Raw genomic sequence first — 20482 nt, forward strand, 5'->3', positions numbered from 1 at the left:
TTGGTTTTCTCAACATTTGCTGGATATAAAGGTGGAGTTAATTGAGGGTTTATTTATTTATTTATTTTATTTATTCGACTTATACTAGAAACTCAACTAAACAAATAACAGTCGAGTTCAATTGGTTCTTAATGCAAAACTTATATTAATTAACAATAAAATTGAGTATAAGCATAATAAAACAAATAAGAAGAAAAAAAAAAAAGAAAAAGAAAAAAGAAAAAAAAGCATGTACACTATCAGCATAGGAGCACACTTACAACCGGTACAGGACCAAATCGCAAATGAACCCCTAAGCCATCGCAAACATGCATAAGCCCGGCAACCGATAATAAATTGACAATAATTCACTTTCGAAACGTAACGACTTTTTAAGGATAAAAACTAGTTTAAATACGACATAAGTAAATCGCGCGTATTAAGCAGTGTTGCTTTAATGGACTTTAAAGAGTCCGATAACGAGAATAAGTGGTAGACGTCATTTAGGTTCTTGCAAACGACTCTGAGCGGATTGAACAGCTCATAATTAAATTTACACTGATTAAGCTTAACCAAGATAAAGTACCTAGAGAAGCGGTTAGGGACATTAAAGCTTATTTCACCAAGTAATGAAGGCGAGTCAATAGCACCATTTATTACTTTAATTAGAAAGGAAACGCCAAGAACAAATCTACGTTTCTCAAGAGACGGTAGGGACAGCAGAAGCAACCTATTTTCATACGGAGGAAGAGAGGCAATCGGATCCCAACCCAAATTTCTAAGGGCAAACAGCAAGAATTGCTTTTGAACAGATTCAATTGAATCTACGTGGCTCCTATATGAAGGAGACCACACAACTGAGGCATGCTCGAGTATGGGTCTAACCAAACTCATGTATAGCCTTTTCGTAATGTGGGGATCATCAACCTCTTTGGACCACCTTTTTATAAAACCAACCACCTAGCTTTGCTAGTCGGGAGCTCAATATGCAAGTTAAAACGTAACCTATAGTCAAATAGAACGCCTAAATCTGTAATCGAATCGACGTCCTCCAACTTATGCGAATTTATGAAATACTGACTAATGAATGACTTTCTTTTTGAGAAAGAAAACTTCTTACATTTACTCAGATTTAGTTTCAGAAGATTCAAAGAGCACCATGCAACACAATTATCCAAGCCTCCTTGAAGCTGATGTGATTGCGATTCAACAGAGAGGGAAGAAAACAGTTTCACATCATCTGCATACATTAAGATCTGGCTGGAATTAACCCCCGATGGGAGATCATTAATGTATAAACTAAATAAAATAGGACCTAAGTGACTTCCTTGAGGTACGCCAGACGTAACGGGAAATTCATCCGAGGTGATGAAGTTAAACAAAACTCTGAAGGATCTATTGTGCAGATAAGAGCTTATCCATTTCGCTAAGTAGAAAGGGAAGCCACAGGCTTGGAGTTTAAAGATAAGTAAGTTATGGTTAACCATATCAAATGCTTTGCTTAAATCAGTGTAAATAACATCTGTGTGAGAGCCACTAGAAAAAGCCTTGAAAACATGACAGGTAAACTTTAACAAGTTGGTGACTGTAGATCGCCCTTTCCGAAAGCCGTGATGGTGCGGAGAAATATACGAATTAATGGCAAAAGCCAAATGCTGAGTCACAATACGCTCGAACAACTTGGGCAAGACACTCAGTTTGGCTATGCCTCTGCAGTTCTCAACAAATTGTCTACTTCCACTGTTGTGGATAGGAATAAGGAAACTACTCTTCTAACACGAAGGGAAAACACCTAAATACAAGGACATGTTAAAAATCTTTGAGATCGCACCACATAACTCGGCAGCGCAAATTTAAGTACACATGATGGAATTCCATCAGGTCCAGGCGAAAAACTGTATTTTAGAGAGCCCAACCCTTTAAAAACGTCATCTTCCGAAATAACCAAGTTAGGTATTGAAACCAAGTTAGTTATAGGATATGGGTAGTTTGCTGATAAATCGAAATTAGCAATCGTAAAGTTTCGTCGGAAATACTCACCAAATAGATTTGAGATTTCAAAATCATCCGAGGAATCAGAGCCATTAAAAGAAACATGAGAGGGATATGTGGATATTTTTCTTTTAGAGTTAACAAATTTAAACAAGAATTTAGGATTAGCAACCAGAGAGGATTTAATGAACTGAAGGTATCTGCAATAATAATGATGGTGGAGGGAGTTAAATCTATGCCTCGCCACCGAGTAAGCGACATAGTCGAACGCAAAGCCACTTTTCGAATATTTTTTGAATAGCGAGTTTTTTCTATTCTTGGGATATTTAATTGTCTTATTAAACCACGGGGGACACCTGCTTCGAGGTCGACTATGCTTGATCGGAACAGATGCAGCAATAGCTAGATTTAATGTATTGTAGAACGATGGCAATAAGCTTTCAATACTACCGGTTGAGAAATCAAGCGTCAGATGTGAAAGACGATGTTTTAGTAATACAATATTGATTTTATGAAAATCATAATAATTATTTAAAAAAGTTTGATTTGGCACATTAAGGCATTTCAACAAACCATCATTAATATGATGAAAGGAAATGCATATTGATGGATGATAAGGATCCTCAGGTAAACTGAAAGGTGGACAACGATTTACGTAAATCTCGGGAAAATTGGCAAAGCAGAGATCAAGCAGTCTACCATTACAATTAGGGGTACGATTACATTGACCCAAATTATGATCAAACAATTCACTAAAGAACACAACAGCCCTATCAGACGTTGAAGTAGGAACCAAACAGCCAGAATTATCAGTGCTACACCAAGTGACTTGAGGCAAATTGAAGTCACCCAATGCAACGACCAAATCAGTGGGTCTAGATCGCTTGGCCACTTCACAAATGGGGGAAGCGTGTTTCCTGTAAATGGAGATATCGGAATTTGGGGGAATATAGGAGCAGGTTATAAATAGATGTTTATCAGGCATATTCGCACGAATAGCGATAAATTCAACGTCAGGAGAAGTGGGAAATTCAATTAAATTGGACGGGACTGATGCAGATATGGCAATTAATACACCACCACCAATGCAATTCACTCGATCATTTCTAAACACTTGGAAAGAATTATGAAAAAGTTCCGACGAATGAAGATCGGGTTTTAGCCAAGTTTCAGTGAAGGCCAAACAGAAAAACTCCGTGCTCACTGAATTTAGAAAAGTGGAACGAATTTTCGAATTTAGGCCCCTAACATTTTGATAAATGAGAGATAGTGGGCCTGAAGAAACAATTAGAATTTTTGAAGGCGACAAGACTATTGCTTTGGTATTACGGGGACGATCTCGAGGGATAAATTCCTTAATTAAGGATCCTACTGGCCACAGTGATTTGTTTAACAACATATCACTGTTTTCAGTCGGAACTAATATTTTAAAAGAGGAGATTGCCCTAGCTTGAGAAGGAGCCATTTTGAAGTTGCTAACACGCTTTAAATTGACTGATGGGACTTTCGTCGCCAGATAACCTTTTATGTTATCCACCGATGTTTCAGTTGCCAGTCTTGACATAAATATTGCTTTTCTAGGAGGAACTGCCGCCAAGCAAATGTCATCATTTGGAACAGGAGGGGGGTTCACGGTAGGAGAGTTTCGAGTTGGGGAAAATATAGATGGGGTTATCGCCCTTGTACCGGCAGCTTGTGAGACTAGCCCAGTCTGGTGACCAGCATTCACACGCGAACAGCCAGGAGGAGAGGATGATTTATTTTTCTCTTCATTACTTTTAGGCGATGGCGCTTGATTAGAGTGAGTGGCGGCTCTGTGCGGAGATACCCTTGCCACTTCAGCGTAGCTTAAAAGCGATGGACTTGCCAGTTTGTTTGTAACTGTTTTGCTACCAACCGACTCAGCAATATCGGAAACATTACTGTTCATTTTAGAGTTAGAGGGAGCGGTAACTTATACCAACGAATTATATTTGGAGAAAGCCCACACGCTACACTACGAGTAGAAGATGAGTGTCCAATAAAGCGACACTCATCAAACCTAGACTTAATGAGCTCAAACTTTTCCCACAAGGAGCCGAGGTTTCTACTCAATTCCGAGAAACCATAACGGGTCTCCGTGAAAAGTTTATAAAAGTCAATGTCCCGCTGCCTACAGTCAGGACATGACCATCTTAAGCCTTTAGACGAATCAGCGACTGCGTCAGCATCAAGGCCGAGAATACCGGCACACTTTGCATGACCAAAACGCTCGCAGAGCCAACAAGAAACGAATCTATCAGAATCTGGGCCTGATTTCGCCCGACAAGGTGTATATAAATACTCCATGTCCTGTCAAAAAGACAGTTGTGGATTATGAAGAACAGACACACAAATCACTAAAAAAAATCCTGAAAATAAAAATTTATCAACCAATTTGTGCAAAACTTCTCTGTTAGGTTGACACTGTAACGAGAGATCAATAGCAACACAAACTCCAAACAGCAAAAAAATAACAGAGAAAAAGAGAGAAAACAAGAAAAAAAAAAGAAAGATTTATATCAAAGCTCAAAATTTTTGTTTGCAAAAATCAAATGATTCAAAGCGTAAAGGAAAAATATTTCTTTTACTTTGAATTCACTCACTTTCTTCTCAAAGTATGTTATAAATTCACACACAATAAGGCAGAATAGCCACGAAATTCAACAAAAAATTAAAATATTACTTGCCGAAACAAAATATATACGACTATACCGCGCGACAGAGTTGCCAGACTTGTTAATGGAAGAATAGTGTAGATGATGGTATTGGTATTGGTTGGTTGGTATTTCCTTCTGCAATTTTTTCTTTAACTTTTCTTCCAATGTATCTTTGAAGATCCACCTTTTCCATGACATCATCCATAATTAGAGGAGCAGAAGCAGCATACTTTGCCGCTCGACCAGCCTGCTCATTTCGCAATAAACCGATGTGATTTGGTACCCATAACATTTTAATTTTTCCATCGGATTTTGTAATTATATTCCTTAATATCTTGATGGTGCTCCATCTCGAAGTCGAAGGGTTCCGAATAGCTTGTAATACAGACAAACTGTCGGTAACAATGACGGTTTTAAGTTTGTTTTTATGGGCAAAGTTCGCAGCCTGAAAGATAGCTCTAGCTTCGGTCGTGAAAGTCGAAGTACCTTCGTGAAATATGTGATTGAGAAGAACTCGTCCTGTAGCATCTACCACAACACAAGCACAAGGCGGGCCAGAAGATTTTAAGCCGTCTGTGTATAAAAGATTCCAACCAGTACTCTCCAATACTTGGGTTTTTTCAGCTATTAGATTCCTGAAGACGTAATTTGTAGTATCTTCAACTCCTTTGCGACCTACAAACAGTAGTGAATTGCAGATGGTGTCTTTGGAATTTTCTTCGAAATAATAATCTTTCTCACGTCATCGCCGAGAATAGATTTGTTTGAATTAAGAAGCTTGGGGTCTATTTTGGCTTTTAACTCATAAAGTCTATTTTCTAAAGTTGGGAGACCAATTTCAATTATAATATTATTTTTGGGCGTGGTCCGAAAAGCATAACAACTTGCTCTGACAGATTGGTGATAGACCGGTTTAAGGATGTTAATATTAGATTTGCAGCTACTGTCATAAAGTATCAAAGCATAATCAATCTTGCTTAACACAAGCATTTTGGTAAGATAAACAATAGGGTTAATATGCGCATGGCTTCTCCAAGCAATATACTGTATGAAACCCAACCTTGTGAAAATAGAATTTTTTAACCGAAGAGAGTTTGCTTTCCAACGATGTTTGTTGGAAAAATTGAGCCCGAGAATATGGAGCGTCTGCACGTTTAGTACTGGTAAGTCATTAATATGCATCAGTAGATTTCCTGCATAGCATATCTGCTTTCGACAAATGTGCATTTCCTTAGATATTTGTATGGAAACTTTAGTCCCTGACGAGTTTTCCCATGCGAAGAACTCTCGTCCAATAGATTCGAGAATGTTGACAGCCTTCGTGCTATCCTTTCTTTTGTAAAAATGTACATATCGTCCATGTAGAGACAATGTCCCACTCTTGGTACACGGCAAAGAATTTTGCTAATTTCGTTGAAGGCGATCTGGAAAAGCGTGCCAGAAAGAGGAGATCTTTGCCGAATGCCATTCATAACCGAAAAGGAATCAGAGAAATGATTGTTCATTCTTACTTTAAACCGCCGATGCGATATGAATGATTTGATGTAGTTGAAGAATTTGAGTCCAACATTCCATGATTTCAAGAGTCTTCAAATAACATTAAGACCAACTCTGTCAAATGCGTTTTCGAAATCAATCAATTGTTACATGATTTCGCTCGGAAATTGCTTTACTTGTAAAATAATCAACATGTAACAGAGCGTCGATGCACCCTCTACCCCGCTTAAAACCGACTTGTTGCTTTGTTATCAGGTTCTTGGACCCAAGAAACCAAGATAGTCTAGATGCCATAATCTTTTCTAATACCTTTGAGAGGGAAGATAAAAGAGAGATTGGGCGATAATCCGATGTGATGGAGACATTTTTTGACTTTGGAATTGGAACAACTGTAGCCAGTTTCCACATGTAGGGTATATGGCCACTCAAAACGGGGAATAAATTGCAGAATTCTTGCTGAGAAAACGATTGCGAAGGTGAGATATAGAGCGAACGCACTGTAAATTTTATGTTTAACATTATTTGTATCGCTACGGCTTGTATATTTGAGCTTAAATTTATACGTCTGTGAGGTATACTTGGTTTTATAAAAACACCAATTCCTTGTTTGGAATATAAATTTTGGTCAGCATTCGTGAAGTATCCAGTATACGACTTGTGTGGAATGCGATTAAATGAGTTTCTACAAGGGGTCTCTTGAAGCGATATAAAAGTTGAGTTGAAATTAGTTACGAGTGTCCGGAGTTCATCAAAATTATTAAGAAATCCCTTAATGTTCCATTGTAGAATTTTAAAAACTTTATTTAATTGTAGTGACATGAAGTGGAAAGTAGGTTAAGTTGCCATGTCAGCGTCTCCGTCGAAAATGTCACTATAAGAATTTCCGTTGAATAATTTGTTCTTACCAGCAGAACAATCTGTACTTCGATGGTTGCGTAAATTTGAAGTGCAACGAGCGGACACACGTGAATAATTTGAAATTGAAGATTGATTGAAGGATGAAAGATTGGATTCCTTACGGCTTGTAATTTGTTGAGCACAGATGAGCACTGTTGATTCTGGGGGATTTAGTTTATTAGATTTTGGCATATGTGTTGTTGTTTTAATTTTTTCAATATTTGCTGTTGTTTTGATTTTTTCAATATTATCTTTGACAAGTGGTGTGGCCGGTTTCGCAATACAATTTTTGGTCGGAAGGAGTTGGAGACTTATTAGACTCGATGTGTGAGGCGATAGCAGCGTAGATATTACTTCTGTTAATTCTTTGGGTTCCAGATGGATTAATTTCTCGGTAGTTGCATCGCGCTTCACTCATGCTACAGTAATTTTCTGTTTTGATTTTTAGAATTTCACGCATTTGTATAAAACGTGGGCATTGTTTGTCTAACGCCGAGTGTTGATCGTTGCAATTTAAGCAGAAGTTACGCGTACAGTTTTCTGCATGTGAAAGAAGACCACAGTTAGCACAAGATGGAGTGCTGTTGCATCTTTTTGCGTATGACCCAGGCGTTGGCAGTTTTTACACCTCATAGGATTTTAAATGTAAAATGCTACTTTACATTTGTACCAAGTCACATCAACCGTTGGCAGTAGCCGATAGCGGTCGAAAGTCAAAATAATTCTTCCTGTAGGGGAGCGGGTTTTTCCATCGTCTTTTAATTTGATGAATTTATAGACTTCAGTCACTCCTTGACTGCCCATTTCGCGAACAATTTCATCTTCCGGCACACGCTTTAAGCATAGGACATAAACTACACTTTTAACCGAGTTCAGTTTGTCATGCAGTTTAACGCCTTTGCGGCCTTTAAGCCTTTCATTGTTGTGCACCAATGATGTAAATTCATCGAACTAAGCTGTCCATGCAGTAACATCACCAGAAAATTCGCGTAATTCGATTTTTGGTATTTTTACAGTGTCGTATTTTTCATCAGATAATATCGCATGGGAAACATGAATTGTTTGGTTCTGAATTGTTGAGTCTTGATATGCACACTTTTAATGTTGTTGTTATACAGTAATATAATTCTTCACATTTCGATCAATTTGGTTGAGAGATTTCATCAAAATCTTTTCTTCAATTTTTGTTTGTACTTTGTTGAAAGCATCAAAAGCACTGTCTAAAGCTTTGAGCTTTATATTTAACTCATCTAAAGAAACGCGGTCAATTTGCTGTTCGGTCACCGTACGACGGACCTTTAAAGCTAATAGCGCTTTATCAAGTTTGTTGCTGGAGCATTGCACGGCATCAGTTTTTAATTTCGTTTGATCATCCATGAAAAGGCACGTGGTTAACTGACGTAATTATTTGCAATTTGTTTAAGATACTTATCTCGCCGGGCCCTCCAAAATGTAGATGTTGCAAGTTGCTTGCTTATGAGAAAGCGAGTATAGTATTTTAAATAATGATATCTTAACCCAAACCTTTTCCGTTTAAAATGATAAAGCAGGAACACCAGAAACGACTTCTTTACATGACAAAGCAAAAGACAATAATAGTAATATATTTTATTGAAAATGGCATATGTGTAATAAAAACCAAAATGATATTGCCATTCACGATTTCGTCTGAACAATTAAGGTAAATTTTATTATATTAACTTAACTTGTGAATAAAGTTGTATAAGTTAGTTGCATGATTGTGCTGCGAATAAAATGATTTTAATTATATTTTCTTTCAAATTTTAAACATCAGAAAGAATGAAAGAAAAGTTTGCGAAAAAACTCAATCCCAAACGAAAACACATTACTGGAAATTAAACCTTAAGCCTAAGTAAAAACGAATCATTATAACTTGAAATTACCACTCAAATTCAACTAAACCAACGGCTTACCAAAAATAGTAACTAAAACTTAGTTTTACTGATAATGTAATATTAAAAATTTGTTATGTTGAAACCTAAACATAATAAAAGTACATTATAACACATGAAAAGGTTTATAAAATGTAAGGAACCACAAGATTGCGTCAATCGTCGACGGAAAGCAATACGAGACGGCATTATGAAGGGAAAAGAATGAGATAGAAGACCAAAGCAAGTAAGAAATAAATCACATTTGATGACAAACATCATGATGACGTAACGAACCAACGTATACATAGGTGCAGACAAACGGACAAAAGAACAATACTAAAGTACTGCGAGGCTGTTAGGTAAGACAAGCCGTTAGTTATTTATAATTTTATATATAATATTTTTTTGTGAGGGTTAGACAGGCGGTACAAATGACACCCGTAATCTACACAACCACCACAGGGGTAAAAAAGGAAGAAATAGAGATTCAAAAAATTAAAGAAAGTGAATAAATTAAAAGGGCCCACATTTAATTCGTGTATTGAATAGGATATATGTTTCGTATCTTCAGTGTCCCTTTAGTTCCTAGCGATTGATATAAGTGCGTATTTGTCATCAATTGAAGCATTTCATAGTTTAAAATATTATGAGCCAAAGAAAACGTTTGAGGAGAAAAATGCAATTTTCAAAGAAAATATGAAATTTCTTATAAGTTCAATGATAAAAAAACTGACATTTTCATCCCCATGTTAACACTACATTTATATAAGTTTTGATCGTATCTAAGCTTCCGTTTAACCATCTTTAATTTGTTACGATATGCTGGACATACTTATATACCTTACGTAGGTAATTAATATCGGTATGTAAATTAAGCTGATCATTTGAGCTATGCACGGGTTCAATGTGACCTTCAACTTTTCATCAATATGGAGTTCGCAATTTTCTATCAGCTTGGTAACTTTGTTTTCATTCTTCTTTAATCCAATCTTCAGGCCAGCTGCCCACTTTATATTCTACCAATTCCTCTTTGTTCTTGTCAATATTGGTACAGATTTCCTTAAGGACCAAATCTACACTTTGAATATAAGCACAATCTCCCATCACGTTCGAGGAATACTTATCGAGCTAGCTATATTCGCAATACAGATGGTAAATGCCTTGACGTCGCACTCTGCTTTCCTCCCTGATTGCAATCTTCCAATATCCGCATAACTCAACCATAACCCTACCAGCTGGCGTGCACATCGACACTAACGCGCAACCCTCATAACTTCAGTTATGACACTCGACAACGAAACAAATGCGTACCAATGAAATCAAATAAAATGATCAAGAAGACAGACCAAGATCAAAGCTCCAAGACACAAGAACCGAATTTATTTTTTTATTATGTAGTAAAAATATACAAAATAATCACGAGTTCTAACAAACACATTCGTTCGTATGTGACATCGTAATTGCTCTTGACAAATATTACACCGATTGTACAATTTTTACGCACTTTGATTAATCACGACATTGGGAACCAATTTGTCCATGTGAACTATTGATTTGTTAAGCACTTTTCATTAATCACTAAAATTTGTGTGTTTGATAAAACCCACGTCATCCTGCTCGTCAAAAAATGTTTTGATTAGTGGAAGCTTTTTTGCACTTATATATTTGCTTAAAAGAAGCGAAGACGGAAATGAAAAGCAACTGCGGAAATTTAGTTTACTTGCGAAGCGGACGATCATATTTTGTTAGCTCAAACGACCAAAAGTTACGGTGGTTGAGGAACAAATAATATATGCGCACGCATGCTAAAAGAAACTCCTACAGTGTGCATATGTACGCGTATAAATGAAAAAGACACAACTTACTAGTTCCTTGCAACTTAAACTTATGTGAAAAACCTAACATTATACTTACGGAAGCAAAGACAACTAATGATTCACATGAGTAACAGTGCTCGGAAGAGGACTATTATTTACAATTCTTAGAAAACACGTTTATTTACAGGAAATTACATTCATAAGCTCTTTATAACCACCACTGTATGATGGGGATATAAACTTTCTTCCATAATGTATATAAGTCGCAAAAGGAAGCTTCAAAGACTCTATAAGGCATAGACATTCTTGATCAGCGTGAAATTCTGGGTCGATGTAACCATGTCGGCCCGTCTCTGTATAGGGTGTGTTATTGACACTCTCATGGCCGCAAAAAGGCAGATATGGACTTCACATTTATGCAATTTCTACACGCAGGTTGTTGTTGAAAACAAGCCAAATCGGCCGGAACCAAAGCGCGCAGCGGAGCGTAAATTGAACGCCACTCCAATTTTTTTAGCAAAAATTTTTCGATTGTTACTCGGAAATTATAAAAATTAGAAGGCTGAAATTTTCAACATTGACTTTACGAAGCACTCTATTCCAAAGTGCAAAAATGGGAAACATCCGCAATGCCCACACAAAGTTGAAGTGACTAAATTATTTTTCACTTTTTTAAGACATTGTTATGTAATTCGCTTTTGTAAGATACAGTCCATATCACTAGATCGCAGATATTTTGATCAAGAGAAATACACTTCAAACTTCTTTTATTTACAATTATATTTCTTTTAATGTAGGATTATTTACAAATTATTTTTGGCAATACTTTCGACTGCTTAACTCAAATATTCTTTTTCTACTCTCCTGTCTTTCACAAATATTCTATTTATATACATTTTTGCCATCATATTACTACTATCTAATTTTATGACTTGATTTTTAACTCGTTAACCTGCTTTTGTTGGTAACCATTCATCGGTCTGCAGCTGCATGACTCGCCTGCGAATATGCACTTTGTTTTTACTTGTCTGCTTTTCCGCTAATCGCATGACGCCTCGCGAATGTACATTTGGTTGTAGAAAATGCCTAGATTTGGGGTTTCCGTAACAATATTATACTTATTTATTGGGCAAACAAGACCGATTGTTTAAAATTACTTTGTATACCTTTTAAATGAAGATATATGTGTTAATAGGTGTAGGTTGCATATATTTATTGTATGCGATCTATGCTGTTCGGCTTATACCGCCAAAACTGTTAACTTTTTTTAATGCCAATGCGAGGTCGGTCTAAAGTTGTCCCTAGCTAGATAATTTAAGCGGATGGAACGCCTTTTTTCGTGTAGCGCTTCATTAAATTGTTAATTCACAACAATTATCTTCATTCATTTCATTTTACCATTTATTTTAAATTTTACAAAAATACCTTAGTGTTAGCGTAAGCATAAAATTTTGCTCGATTAATTTAATTACCGCGCCTAGCGTCGTATTGCATTACGAAATGCAATTTTCAGCTAGTTGAAGTGTGACATAATTCATTTTTTTCTTTTTGCAAATGCATTATGCTGATTTTGCATAAATCTGTCACACTTCGAAGTGGATGCATATTAACCACGATATGCGACCACACTATAATTGTTGCCTAAAAATGGGTTAATTTTGAAATAAATATGGTAGACACCACGATTACTTTTTACTTCTTAATAATACTAGCTATATGGGTATCAAATAAAGAACTTGGAGTAGAATGCGAAAAACATAAAGGTGGTTAAACGAGACGCGTTCCCGCCGGATATAATTTTCTTACTTGTTTCTGTGTGACTTTACCTTTCGCAAATACTTCTTTCACAAACAGGTTACCAATACCACATTTCGTTGACGTTTTCTTGTTAAACTCTTTTTCGTGAATTATTATTAATCCCTTTAGCGACGTTCGCATGCATAAACCGCTTTATTTCAAGATAAAACATTTGCATTTCTTTTCATTTTAAAAGGTTCCCTTCCAAAACAAATTCGCATATTTCTCATCTTTCATAAAATGCGCGACGTTCGTATCAACATTTAAGGAGTTAGTGGTTGCTTTGTAGCATATACTTAAAAATTTAAAAGTGGAGAGCGTTTTTGTTTGCTAATTTTTCTTTATAATTTTTTGATATCTGTCACTAGTTCGTTGGAACCACCTTCTGAACCATTATTTACTACGAATTTCAAAATCGCATAGTCGACAATACTTTCATCGTTGTTTTCATTGTTGTTTTAAAAATTATTATATGATCGTAATACTTTGGCATTCCCTCTCGCATTGAAAGCAGATGAAACTCGGAAAACTGCCTTTGCCATGATTTTTAGCCACTTCGTCTCGCGAGCCCATCCCACTCCTATTTTTTCTATAACAATGCCGTTTTCTCGCTTTTGAATAAGTACGCTTGGGAGATACAGCATAGCAAAAAAATTATTTATTAAAGAAATTTAAATACTTGGATATATTTAATGATTGAAATTACTAATTTACTAACAACTGAAAAATATGTTTTAACGAAATACGAATATTTTTGGTGTATATTTACTACCGTACAGGGGCCATTTTCAATAGTAAATTGCTACTTTTTTAAGTAATACTTTGATAAATATTTATGTATGTATATTAATTTCACTTTCCTCTTACACTTCTTGGTGCCGACTGCCTTTGCCGCGATAAAAACGTATGTCGCTGTCCCATTAGAAGGGCTAGTTTAGAATCGATAGCATCTTTCTGAGCGTTGACACAAATCCTAAAGACACTTGGAATAAAATTGACATTTACTCCTCGTTAAAAAGTAATTAAATACCTATAAAATGCCGTTGTCATCAGATTCTCCTCCAACATACTAGGTTTCGCTTTTTGGAAGTCGTCAAGATTTTGCGTCTGTTCTAAAATGTTCATATCTGCAACTAATTGTACAACTGTTTTCAATATGCTTTGTTTTAGTATATCACATATATACCGCTGCGCGGATCCATATTTTTTATTATTTCCTTTGCTTTTTCAAGGCACTTTCTAAATTTTGTATCACATATTACAAGTTCTTGTTCACGACCAGAAAGACTATTTTCTAACTGAGAAATCTTAGTTTGAAGAACGGCATTTTGATTTAAAGCTTCGTCGAGATGAATGGCTGCAAATTATTAGGTACAATAAAACGAAAGAAATTAAAGCTATTAAGAAGCAAACAGAATGAGCTGACGAGTTATGAGGCAAATTCCCGATATTATGATATTGCTTTAGAAAGTACTCTTGCGAAATTTTATTTCAATATTTTTTTCTTGTACTTTATTAACAAAGAAAGGATTAATCAGTTAATTTCTCCTTTCAAAAGCAAGACATGCTTGGTATTTTAATTTTTGTTTTCCCTACCAATCAAAGAATTTAACTCATTACACTAAATAAATTATAACACAAACGAATACTCAATTATTGTAATTTAAGCTTAGTATTAATTGTTTTTAGTTATTATTATAAGGCGTGAGTTTTTATAATGTGTAGTTACCTTTTTGTTCATTGAGTTCCATGAGCTGTTTAAGTTGCTTAGCTAACTCATTACTAAAGTAAATCCATATATAATAAAATATTTGTTTTCATAAAGTTTATTAGATTACAAACCATTTGCTGTTAGCATCAACGCTAAAAGATGAATGTGTAATAGCCAGATTTCTCTCGTTAGCCGATTTTAGCTGTTCCCGTAAGTTTTCATTTCTTTTATTGGCATCATTCAAAAGTTGCTGGAAAGAAAAATGTGTCGGAAAAGTCAAAATTTTTATATCCTTATCTCACAATTACCACCAAAGCTGCATGACTACCTTGTCCTTCTCGTAATATCTTATTGTCTATTTCCAATCTTTGCAATTTTTGTAAGAGATCAGTAGGCTGCAGTTCTTTCGACATAGTTTTGAGTGTTTCACCTGTCAAAAATAAATCTCGTGTAATAATCAAATAATAATAATATGATATGCTTATTACTGTCTATATTAGTAGACAACTGACCACATTTAAGCTCATCTATTATTTCACGTAGATTATCGCGTTCTTTTAACAAATTATCCTTGCTACGTTCTAGCGCAGTTATTGTACATTCCATATTTTTATTTTCAAATTCAACTTTTACATTTTTACTCATTTCTTGGTCTAATTTGACGTGCAACTCCTGAATCTAAACTTACCGATAGAAGTTAATAAAGGGATAAATAAACAAATAAAATTTAATGAAAGCCAACGAAACCTACCTCTTTCTTGTAAAGTTCAACTTGCCCTTTAATAGCTGCACACTTTTTTACGTCTTCTTCAAATTGAACATTTTGTTGGACATAATCAGCGCTGCGTTCCTCCAACAATTTCAAATGTTTTTTCAAGTCATTATAATCTTCCAATTTCTTTTTGTAACCATTTATTTGCGCCTCACACATTTTAAGCTTCTCATTCGCTTCTCTTAAAAAGTCAACTTCGTCCTTCAATAGTGCAAGTTCGGCGGTCGTTTTCTAGGAAAATTTGATTCAATAACGAGTAATATTTTCAAAATCATATCGACGGGTAAAGGGATAATAACGATTATTCTATTCAACGCTGCCTTTCATTTATGCGAATTACACATACGGCTTTTTTGGAAGAAACTTGAAAGAGCGTATAGAAAAAAAATTCCTCCTACAATATATATGATGTTTCTCTGATATTAAAAAACACCGAAGAAATAGCTATTAGCAAGATTAGGAAGTATGAACCCGAAATTCAATATTTTCCAGACTTCGCATTGTTGCGAAATAAGATTTTATACACAAATTTTACCAACTTACACTTAGTTCTTCCAAACGGGCCTGTAAAAGCTGTAACTCAGTTTCTTGTTGCTGACATTTTAAGCGTAAATCTTCACGGCTTGTCTCGGATTGCAACAATTCTTCTTTTATAATACCTAGTTGACGGCGCATGTCATTATATCTTACAGTTCCAACTTGTACAGGCCCCAAGGAAACGCCGTCATCTCCAATCGTTGAAACGGTTTCGTGACGCCTTAAATCATCTTGTAGTTTTGCAACTTCTGCTCGCAAATTACCTTTCTCTTCCTCTAAAAGTACAATCTAAAAGAAAACTAAACATGCATTAGATTGAAAAAATTAGATTGTTTACTATACCTTCTTTTCAGTTTCAAAGCATTTTTGCGCCAATTGATCGCGTTCCTCCTGCAATATTTTGTAGTCAAAATTAGCTATGCTTATGGAATTACGGCACATTGATGTCCCTTGCCAAGTTGATTCCAACTCTTGCAATGCTTGCATTATATTAGCTTGTAAGTCTTCTTCTAGACACATAATTTGCCGAATATAATCTTGTTTCAATGAACAGTTTACTGCACAACCCAACACTAGCTGGAGTAAGCGTTCTAATTCCTTAATATCGCACATTTCAGCTATGCGCATTGCATCTGGTCGCCGATATTCTGCTAGGGAATAATTCAGAACGTCACCATAATAATCATATAAACCTTCTATCACTTTTTTAATGTTGCTCATTTTTAAACGCCAATTCGTTCCTGTATCAGTTTTAATTTTGGACAACCATAAGTCTAAAACAGAATGAAAAGTCAAATGTGCGGCTTTAGACAAGTTTAAAAAAAATAGTACCTGTAAAAACGTCAGGGGCAAATAAATTAAGCGCTTGAGCTAGAGCAACTCCGTTAGATAAGTCTTCAGCATTTGCATAACTAGCACTGAGATTCAAAGTTTGCAGCCATTTTAATAAACTTTGAAACATGTTATCCATTTTTGTTATTTCCTATTCCTATTCTTTTTTATTTGTTTAAAGGAATGGAATAAACCTGTTGACGATAAGATATGCCTAGTTGATTGATCAGCTTTTGATATTTGTTGTTCCTGTGTGCTCCATAAATAATAGCGACCTTTTGATATTAAAATTGGAAAAAAGTTTCGACTAGAGATATCGAAATCATTCAAGATGATCTTTCTACTGCTCTCCACGTTGGCCTAGTTTCAAAAATTTCTTTAACTACTATGTGAAATACAGATGTACAATTAAAGCAACCTAGAATTTTGAAACTCACCCTGCTTGACAGAAGTTATGAAAAATAATAATGACTAATAACGAATATAAAAGTATAAAAAAAAAAAAGCTTATTGTAAGAGTATGCATTTTCGACCTTTTGAAAAATACCTGTTTAGTTCAGAAAGCAGCGCTTATCATTACGAGAATCTCGCTCATCCATCAATTAAAGGAAACTCTGAAATCACTGTTTCGCTTTCAATTGCACGTTGTGCGTCAAATGGTTGCAACAAGTTTTGCTAGATTTTAGAATGATGTCTTCAACATTAATAATAATTAGTTAGCGAGAAAGTCTTCCAACTAACAATTTTTTTCCGATTTTTCGACTACTTGAAGAATGAAAATAATAAATTTAATTCCTAAAGAAGCCGTTAATGGAAATTTAGTAAAAATAATGTATTTTTTGTTTTACCACTTATTTTGATTTGAAAACTTATTTCTTTTCTTTCTATACACGCACACATACAAAATTCCAGTTGGCATTTCTTCATTCACTTCTTGAAGCGGTGTTTATGTTTTTATGCTGGTTAAATAATTTGTATTGCTTTTTAACACTTAACCCTTTATCAGTTTTAGTAGTATCTAATATTTTTCACAAAATTGCAAAAAGCACCTATTTGTTCAAGGCAAAAATATTTATAGGCAAGTGTGGTAAGTATGCAATTAAATTAACCTATCTAGAACAGTTTTGCTGTAAATTATTTTTTAAAACGATGATAATAAAATCAGAGTTGCCAAGCTCAATACGTTCCCATGGTAGGAAGCATTTTAATTACCTTTTAAAAAAAATGATATTAATGTTTGGAAAGGCAATAATCCATCTCATTTTCTTTACGTAAAAAATAGATTGTTTGCTATCTTTGCGGAAATCATCAACACAACATGTCAATTCATTTGATAACAAACTAAGACATTCTACATATGTTTTATGTTGTTGTTTGTTAAGTGTCTATACGAAACTATGCGAAGAAAAGTCTATTATATTACCCCTGCATAACGCATTCGCTCGGCAACTCTGCATGAAATAAGACGCTTTCTTGCAGAAATTTCTTGAAAAATAAATTTTTTTTCCAACAAAAAAAAGAAAAAAATTCTCCTTTTTTTTTTTGTTTCTGAAAACTCTTGAAGTAGTGAAAATATATATAGTGAAGTTGCGGCATTTAAACAAAATCAACAAAGGCTTCGACGTCCTTGTGCTTCTCCGCAAATTGCGCAGCACCACCTGCTGCCTTCAACCTCATCCTGACAAGACTCACTTCGTCAACTCACCTGTACATTGGACATCAAGTAGCGGCGATTCCTGTCAAATTCTTAAAACTGCTTTAACTTACAAGGCTTTGTTCTTCTTTGTCTCTGTCGGTTCCACCAAAAACGGCTGATTTCCATATCCCTTCTTTTCTCGGTAAGTCAGTTGATCCTTTTCTCTTGCCTTTAATCTAGCACGAAATCTAAAAGTCGCCCGCCCCTCAAGGGGGTGAGGCTCTCAAACATGTTATCAAACGATGATGATTTCGAAAATTTTGTTCGAATCACGCATAGCAAGGGTTCATTTCAAAGAAAAATCACAGCCCAGAACGAAGGTCTCAAAAAGATCATCTCTGATAAGAACAATTCATCTGTAAAAGACTTGACTGAGGATGTCAATATCACCTCCTTAAAGTCCCCGATCGCTCCCTCTAGGAATAAGACTCCCAATAAGGACAGCTCTATGAACAGTAACAATAATAGTAGTCCCATAAAAGGAAAGAGCTCTGACCCAACTAGTCCAAATCGTTATAGTGACGACACGACCGGTGAGTGCTACGTATTCATTGAAGTATGCAACAATAACCTAGAGAAACCTTTTCGCCTTAACTCAGATTTATTTTTTTTCGAACACATCAAAGATCTCAAATTGGATGGTTTGATTAATATCAAAACCATCAGCAATGGCAAAGCCAAACTTGGTTTTGCCACTGCGGTTGATGCCAACAACTTTATAATAAACAATGATTTTGGTCCAAAGTCTTGCAAGGCCTACATCCCTAGAATTTTCACAGAAAAATTTGGGATCGTAAAAAACATTCCACCTTCACCTAAGGAAGAGGACTTTCTCAACTCAGCTACCTCTGATATTGAAATCATTTCTGTTACAAGAATCCTCAGAAGAGACCCTGCAGACAGAGAAATGTTCATCCCAACAAACAGCCTAAAAATTGGTTTCAAGGGTAAACTAATTCCCAAGAGTATAAAATTCAACTATTGCAATATTCCAGTTGACTACTTCATCCCTTCCGTCAGGCTCTGCTATAATTGCGGCCGATTTGGTCACATCGCCAAATTCTGCAAAAGTAAGGAAAGCAGATGCCTGAACTGTGGCAAGTCACCGGCCTGTCCTACGGACTCATGCCTCTCAATCAAATGTCTAGGTTGCGGGTCACTGGACCACATCGTAACATTTCGAGAGTGTCCAAAAAGAAAGAAAGAGAAAAATTTAAAAAAAATTTTAACCATCCAGAACTTATCTTTTAGAGAATACAAAGAGAAATTCTCTAACAACCCATACAATTTACTTGAAAACTATGACGTAAACTTCCCAGCAATGAAGAACAGCAATGCTCCTAACAATATCAGAGACCCTACTATTGATACAAATAATATTTTAATTAACAAAAACTTCAATGCAGTTTTAAAAAATAAAACAAGTATTCCCAAGTCCTTGCACAGAATGTCTCTCAAGACGCCCTCGACTTACAGTAACAACTCGCAGGAGCCAAAAAGACCTACCCCGCCCCCTGAAAAGCATACTTTCATCAAAATCCACTGAAATGGAGATAATTCTGGAAAAGATTTTCAGGATTCTCTCCATCTCTTCTCAAGAAGACATGCTTAAAACCAACCAAACAGAAATAAGTTCCCTTAAATCAAAATTTGATCTTTTAAAACAAGGTACATCTGGGTCGGCCCTATCATGTTCTAACATTTCTCATGACGTCCTTCCTACAGTATAACATACAAAGCTTCAGGCGTAATGGCCATTCTCTTGATTTTTTCATAAATTCCAACCGTACTGATTTCGCCATCTTGAGTGAAATCTTTCTGTCCGATGAAAAAATTTCCGATCCCAAAATCTCAAATTACAACTCCGCTTATAAATGTAGAAGTGACGGCTATGGAGGTGTTGCCATCCTTGCCAGAAAAGGCATATCCTTCAAACAAATCCCATTTAAATCGACTGCTGACATAGTCATTATCAAAACCTCTTGTCTAAAACCTAATATCGTCATTGCTGCTTGCTATTTCAAGCCCAACATCCCCATTCAATCTTTCCGGGATGACTTTAATCGTCTCTGTGATATGCTCAATAGTTTCCACAATGTCATAATTGCAGGAGATTTCAATGCAAGACACCCTTGCTTTGGTGACTCCGTGTCAAACAATAAAGGCAAAGCCTTGCAAGAAATCATTAAAGCTAGTAACTTCTATTGTCTGAATGATAATTCACCAACCTATTTTCACTCTACGACCAACAATTGTGGTAGCGTGTTGGATCTTACTTTCACTAACGCAACCCATCTCACATTCAAACGGGAGGTTAAAAAAGAAATTTTCCTGGGAAACAGCCACCACCTTCCTATTCTCTTTAATGCCACCTCTACTACCT

The 20482-nt window shown here is 35.7% G+C and overlaps 1 protein-coding gene across 8 annotated transcripts; it reads right to left on the reverse strand.

The window, feature by feature from the left end:
- Positions 1 to 12933: 12933 nt before the first annotated feature.
- LOC119640568 (protein hook) lies at positions 12934 to 17500 on the reverse strand. 8 transcript variants are annotated; one of them, XM_038038689.1, is made up of 14 exons: positions 17252 to 17500; positions 16951 to 17165; positions 16841 to 16874; positions 16404 to 16763; positions 15915 to 16345; positions 15579 to 15860; positions 15015 to 15266; positions 14752 to 14941; positions 14572 to 14693; positions 14395 to 14513; positions 14282 to 14334; positions 13739 to 13909; positions 13583 to 13685; positions 12938 to 13525 (listed from the first exon to the last, which is right to left on the reverse strand). In XM_038038689.1, exons 4-14 carry the CDS (start codon positions 16540 to 16542, stop codon positions 13405 to 13407), a joined length of 1983 nt encoding a protein of 660 aa, XP_037894617.1. In that variant the 5' UTR covers positions 16543 to 16763; positions 16841 to 16874; positions 16951 to 17165; positions 17252 to 17500; the 3' UTR covers positions 12938 to 13404. The 8 variants fall into 8 exon arrangements, with proteins under 8 accessions (XP_037894621.1, XP_037894622.1, XP_037894620.1 ...); XM_038038690.1 differs by having other exon boundaries at positions 16404 to 16779; XM_038038693.1 differs by having other exon boundaries at positions 12934 to 13525; positions 13583 to 13679; positions 16404 to 16874.
- Positions 17501 to 20482: the final 2982 nt, after the last annotated feature.

Source organism: Glossina fuscipes, unplaced genomic scaffold, assembly GCF_014805625.2.
Source record: "Glossina fuscipes isolate IAEA_lab_2018 unplaced genomic scaffold, Yale_Gfus_2 121, whole genome shotgun sequence".
Lineage (NCBI taxonomy): Eukaryota > Metazoa > Arthropoda > Insecta > Diptera > Glossinidae > Glossina > Glossina fuscipes.

What these genes read in the sequence shown, in the direction of transcription:
- LOC119640568 (XM_038038692.1), bottom strand. Translation starts at nt 16,542, where the DNA reads ATGGATAACATGTTTCAAAGTTTATTAAAATGGCTGCAAACTTTGAAT. An exon ending in GTAGTCATGCAGCTTTGGTG is followed by an intron (nt 14,514 to 14,571) that starts GTAATTGTGAGA and finishes TTTTCTTTCCAG; the next exon opens with CAACTTTTGAATGATGCCAA. An exon ending in AAATATGGATCCGCGCAGCG is followed by an intron (nt 13,686 to 13,738) that starts GTATATATGTGA and finishes TTGTACAATTAG; the next exon opens with TTGCAGATATGAACATTTTA.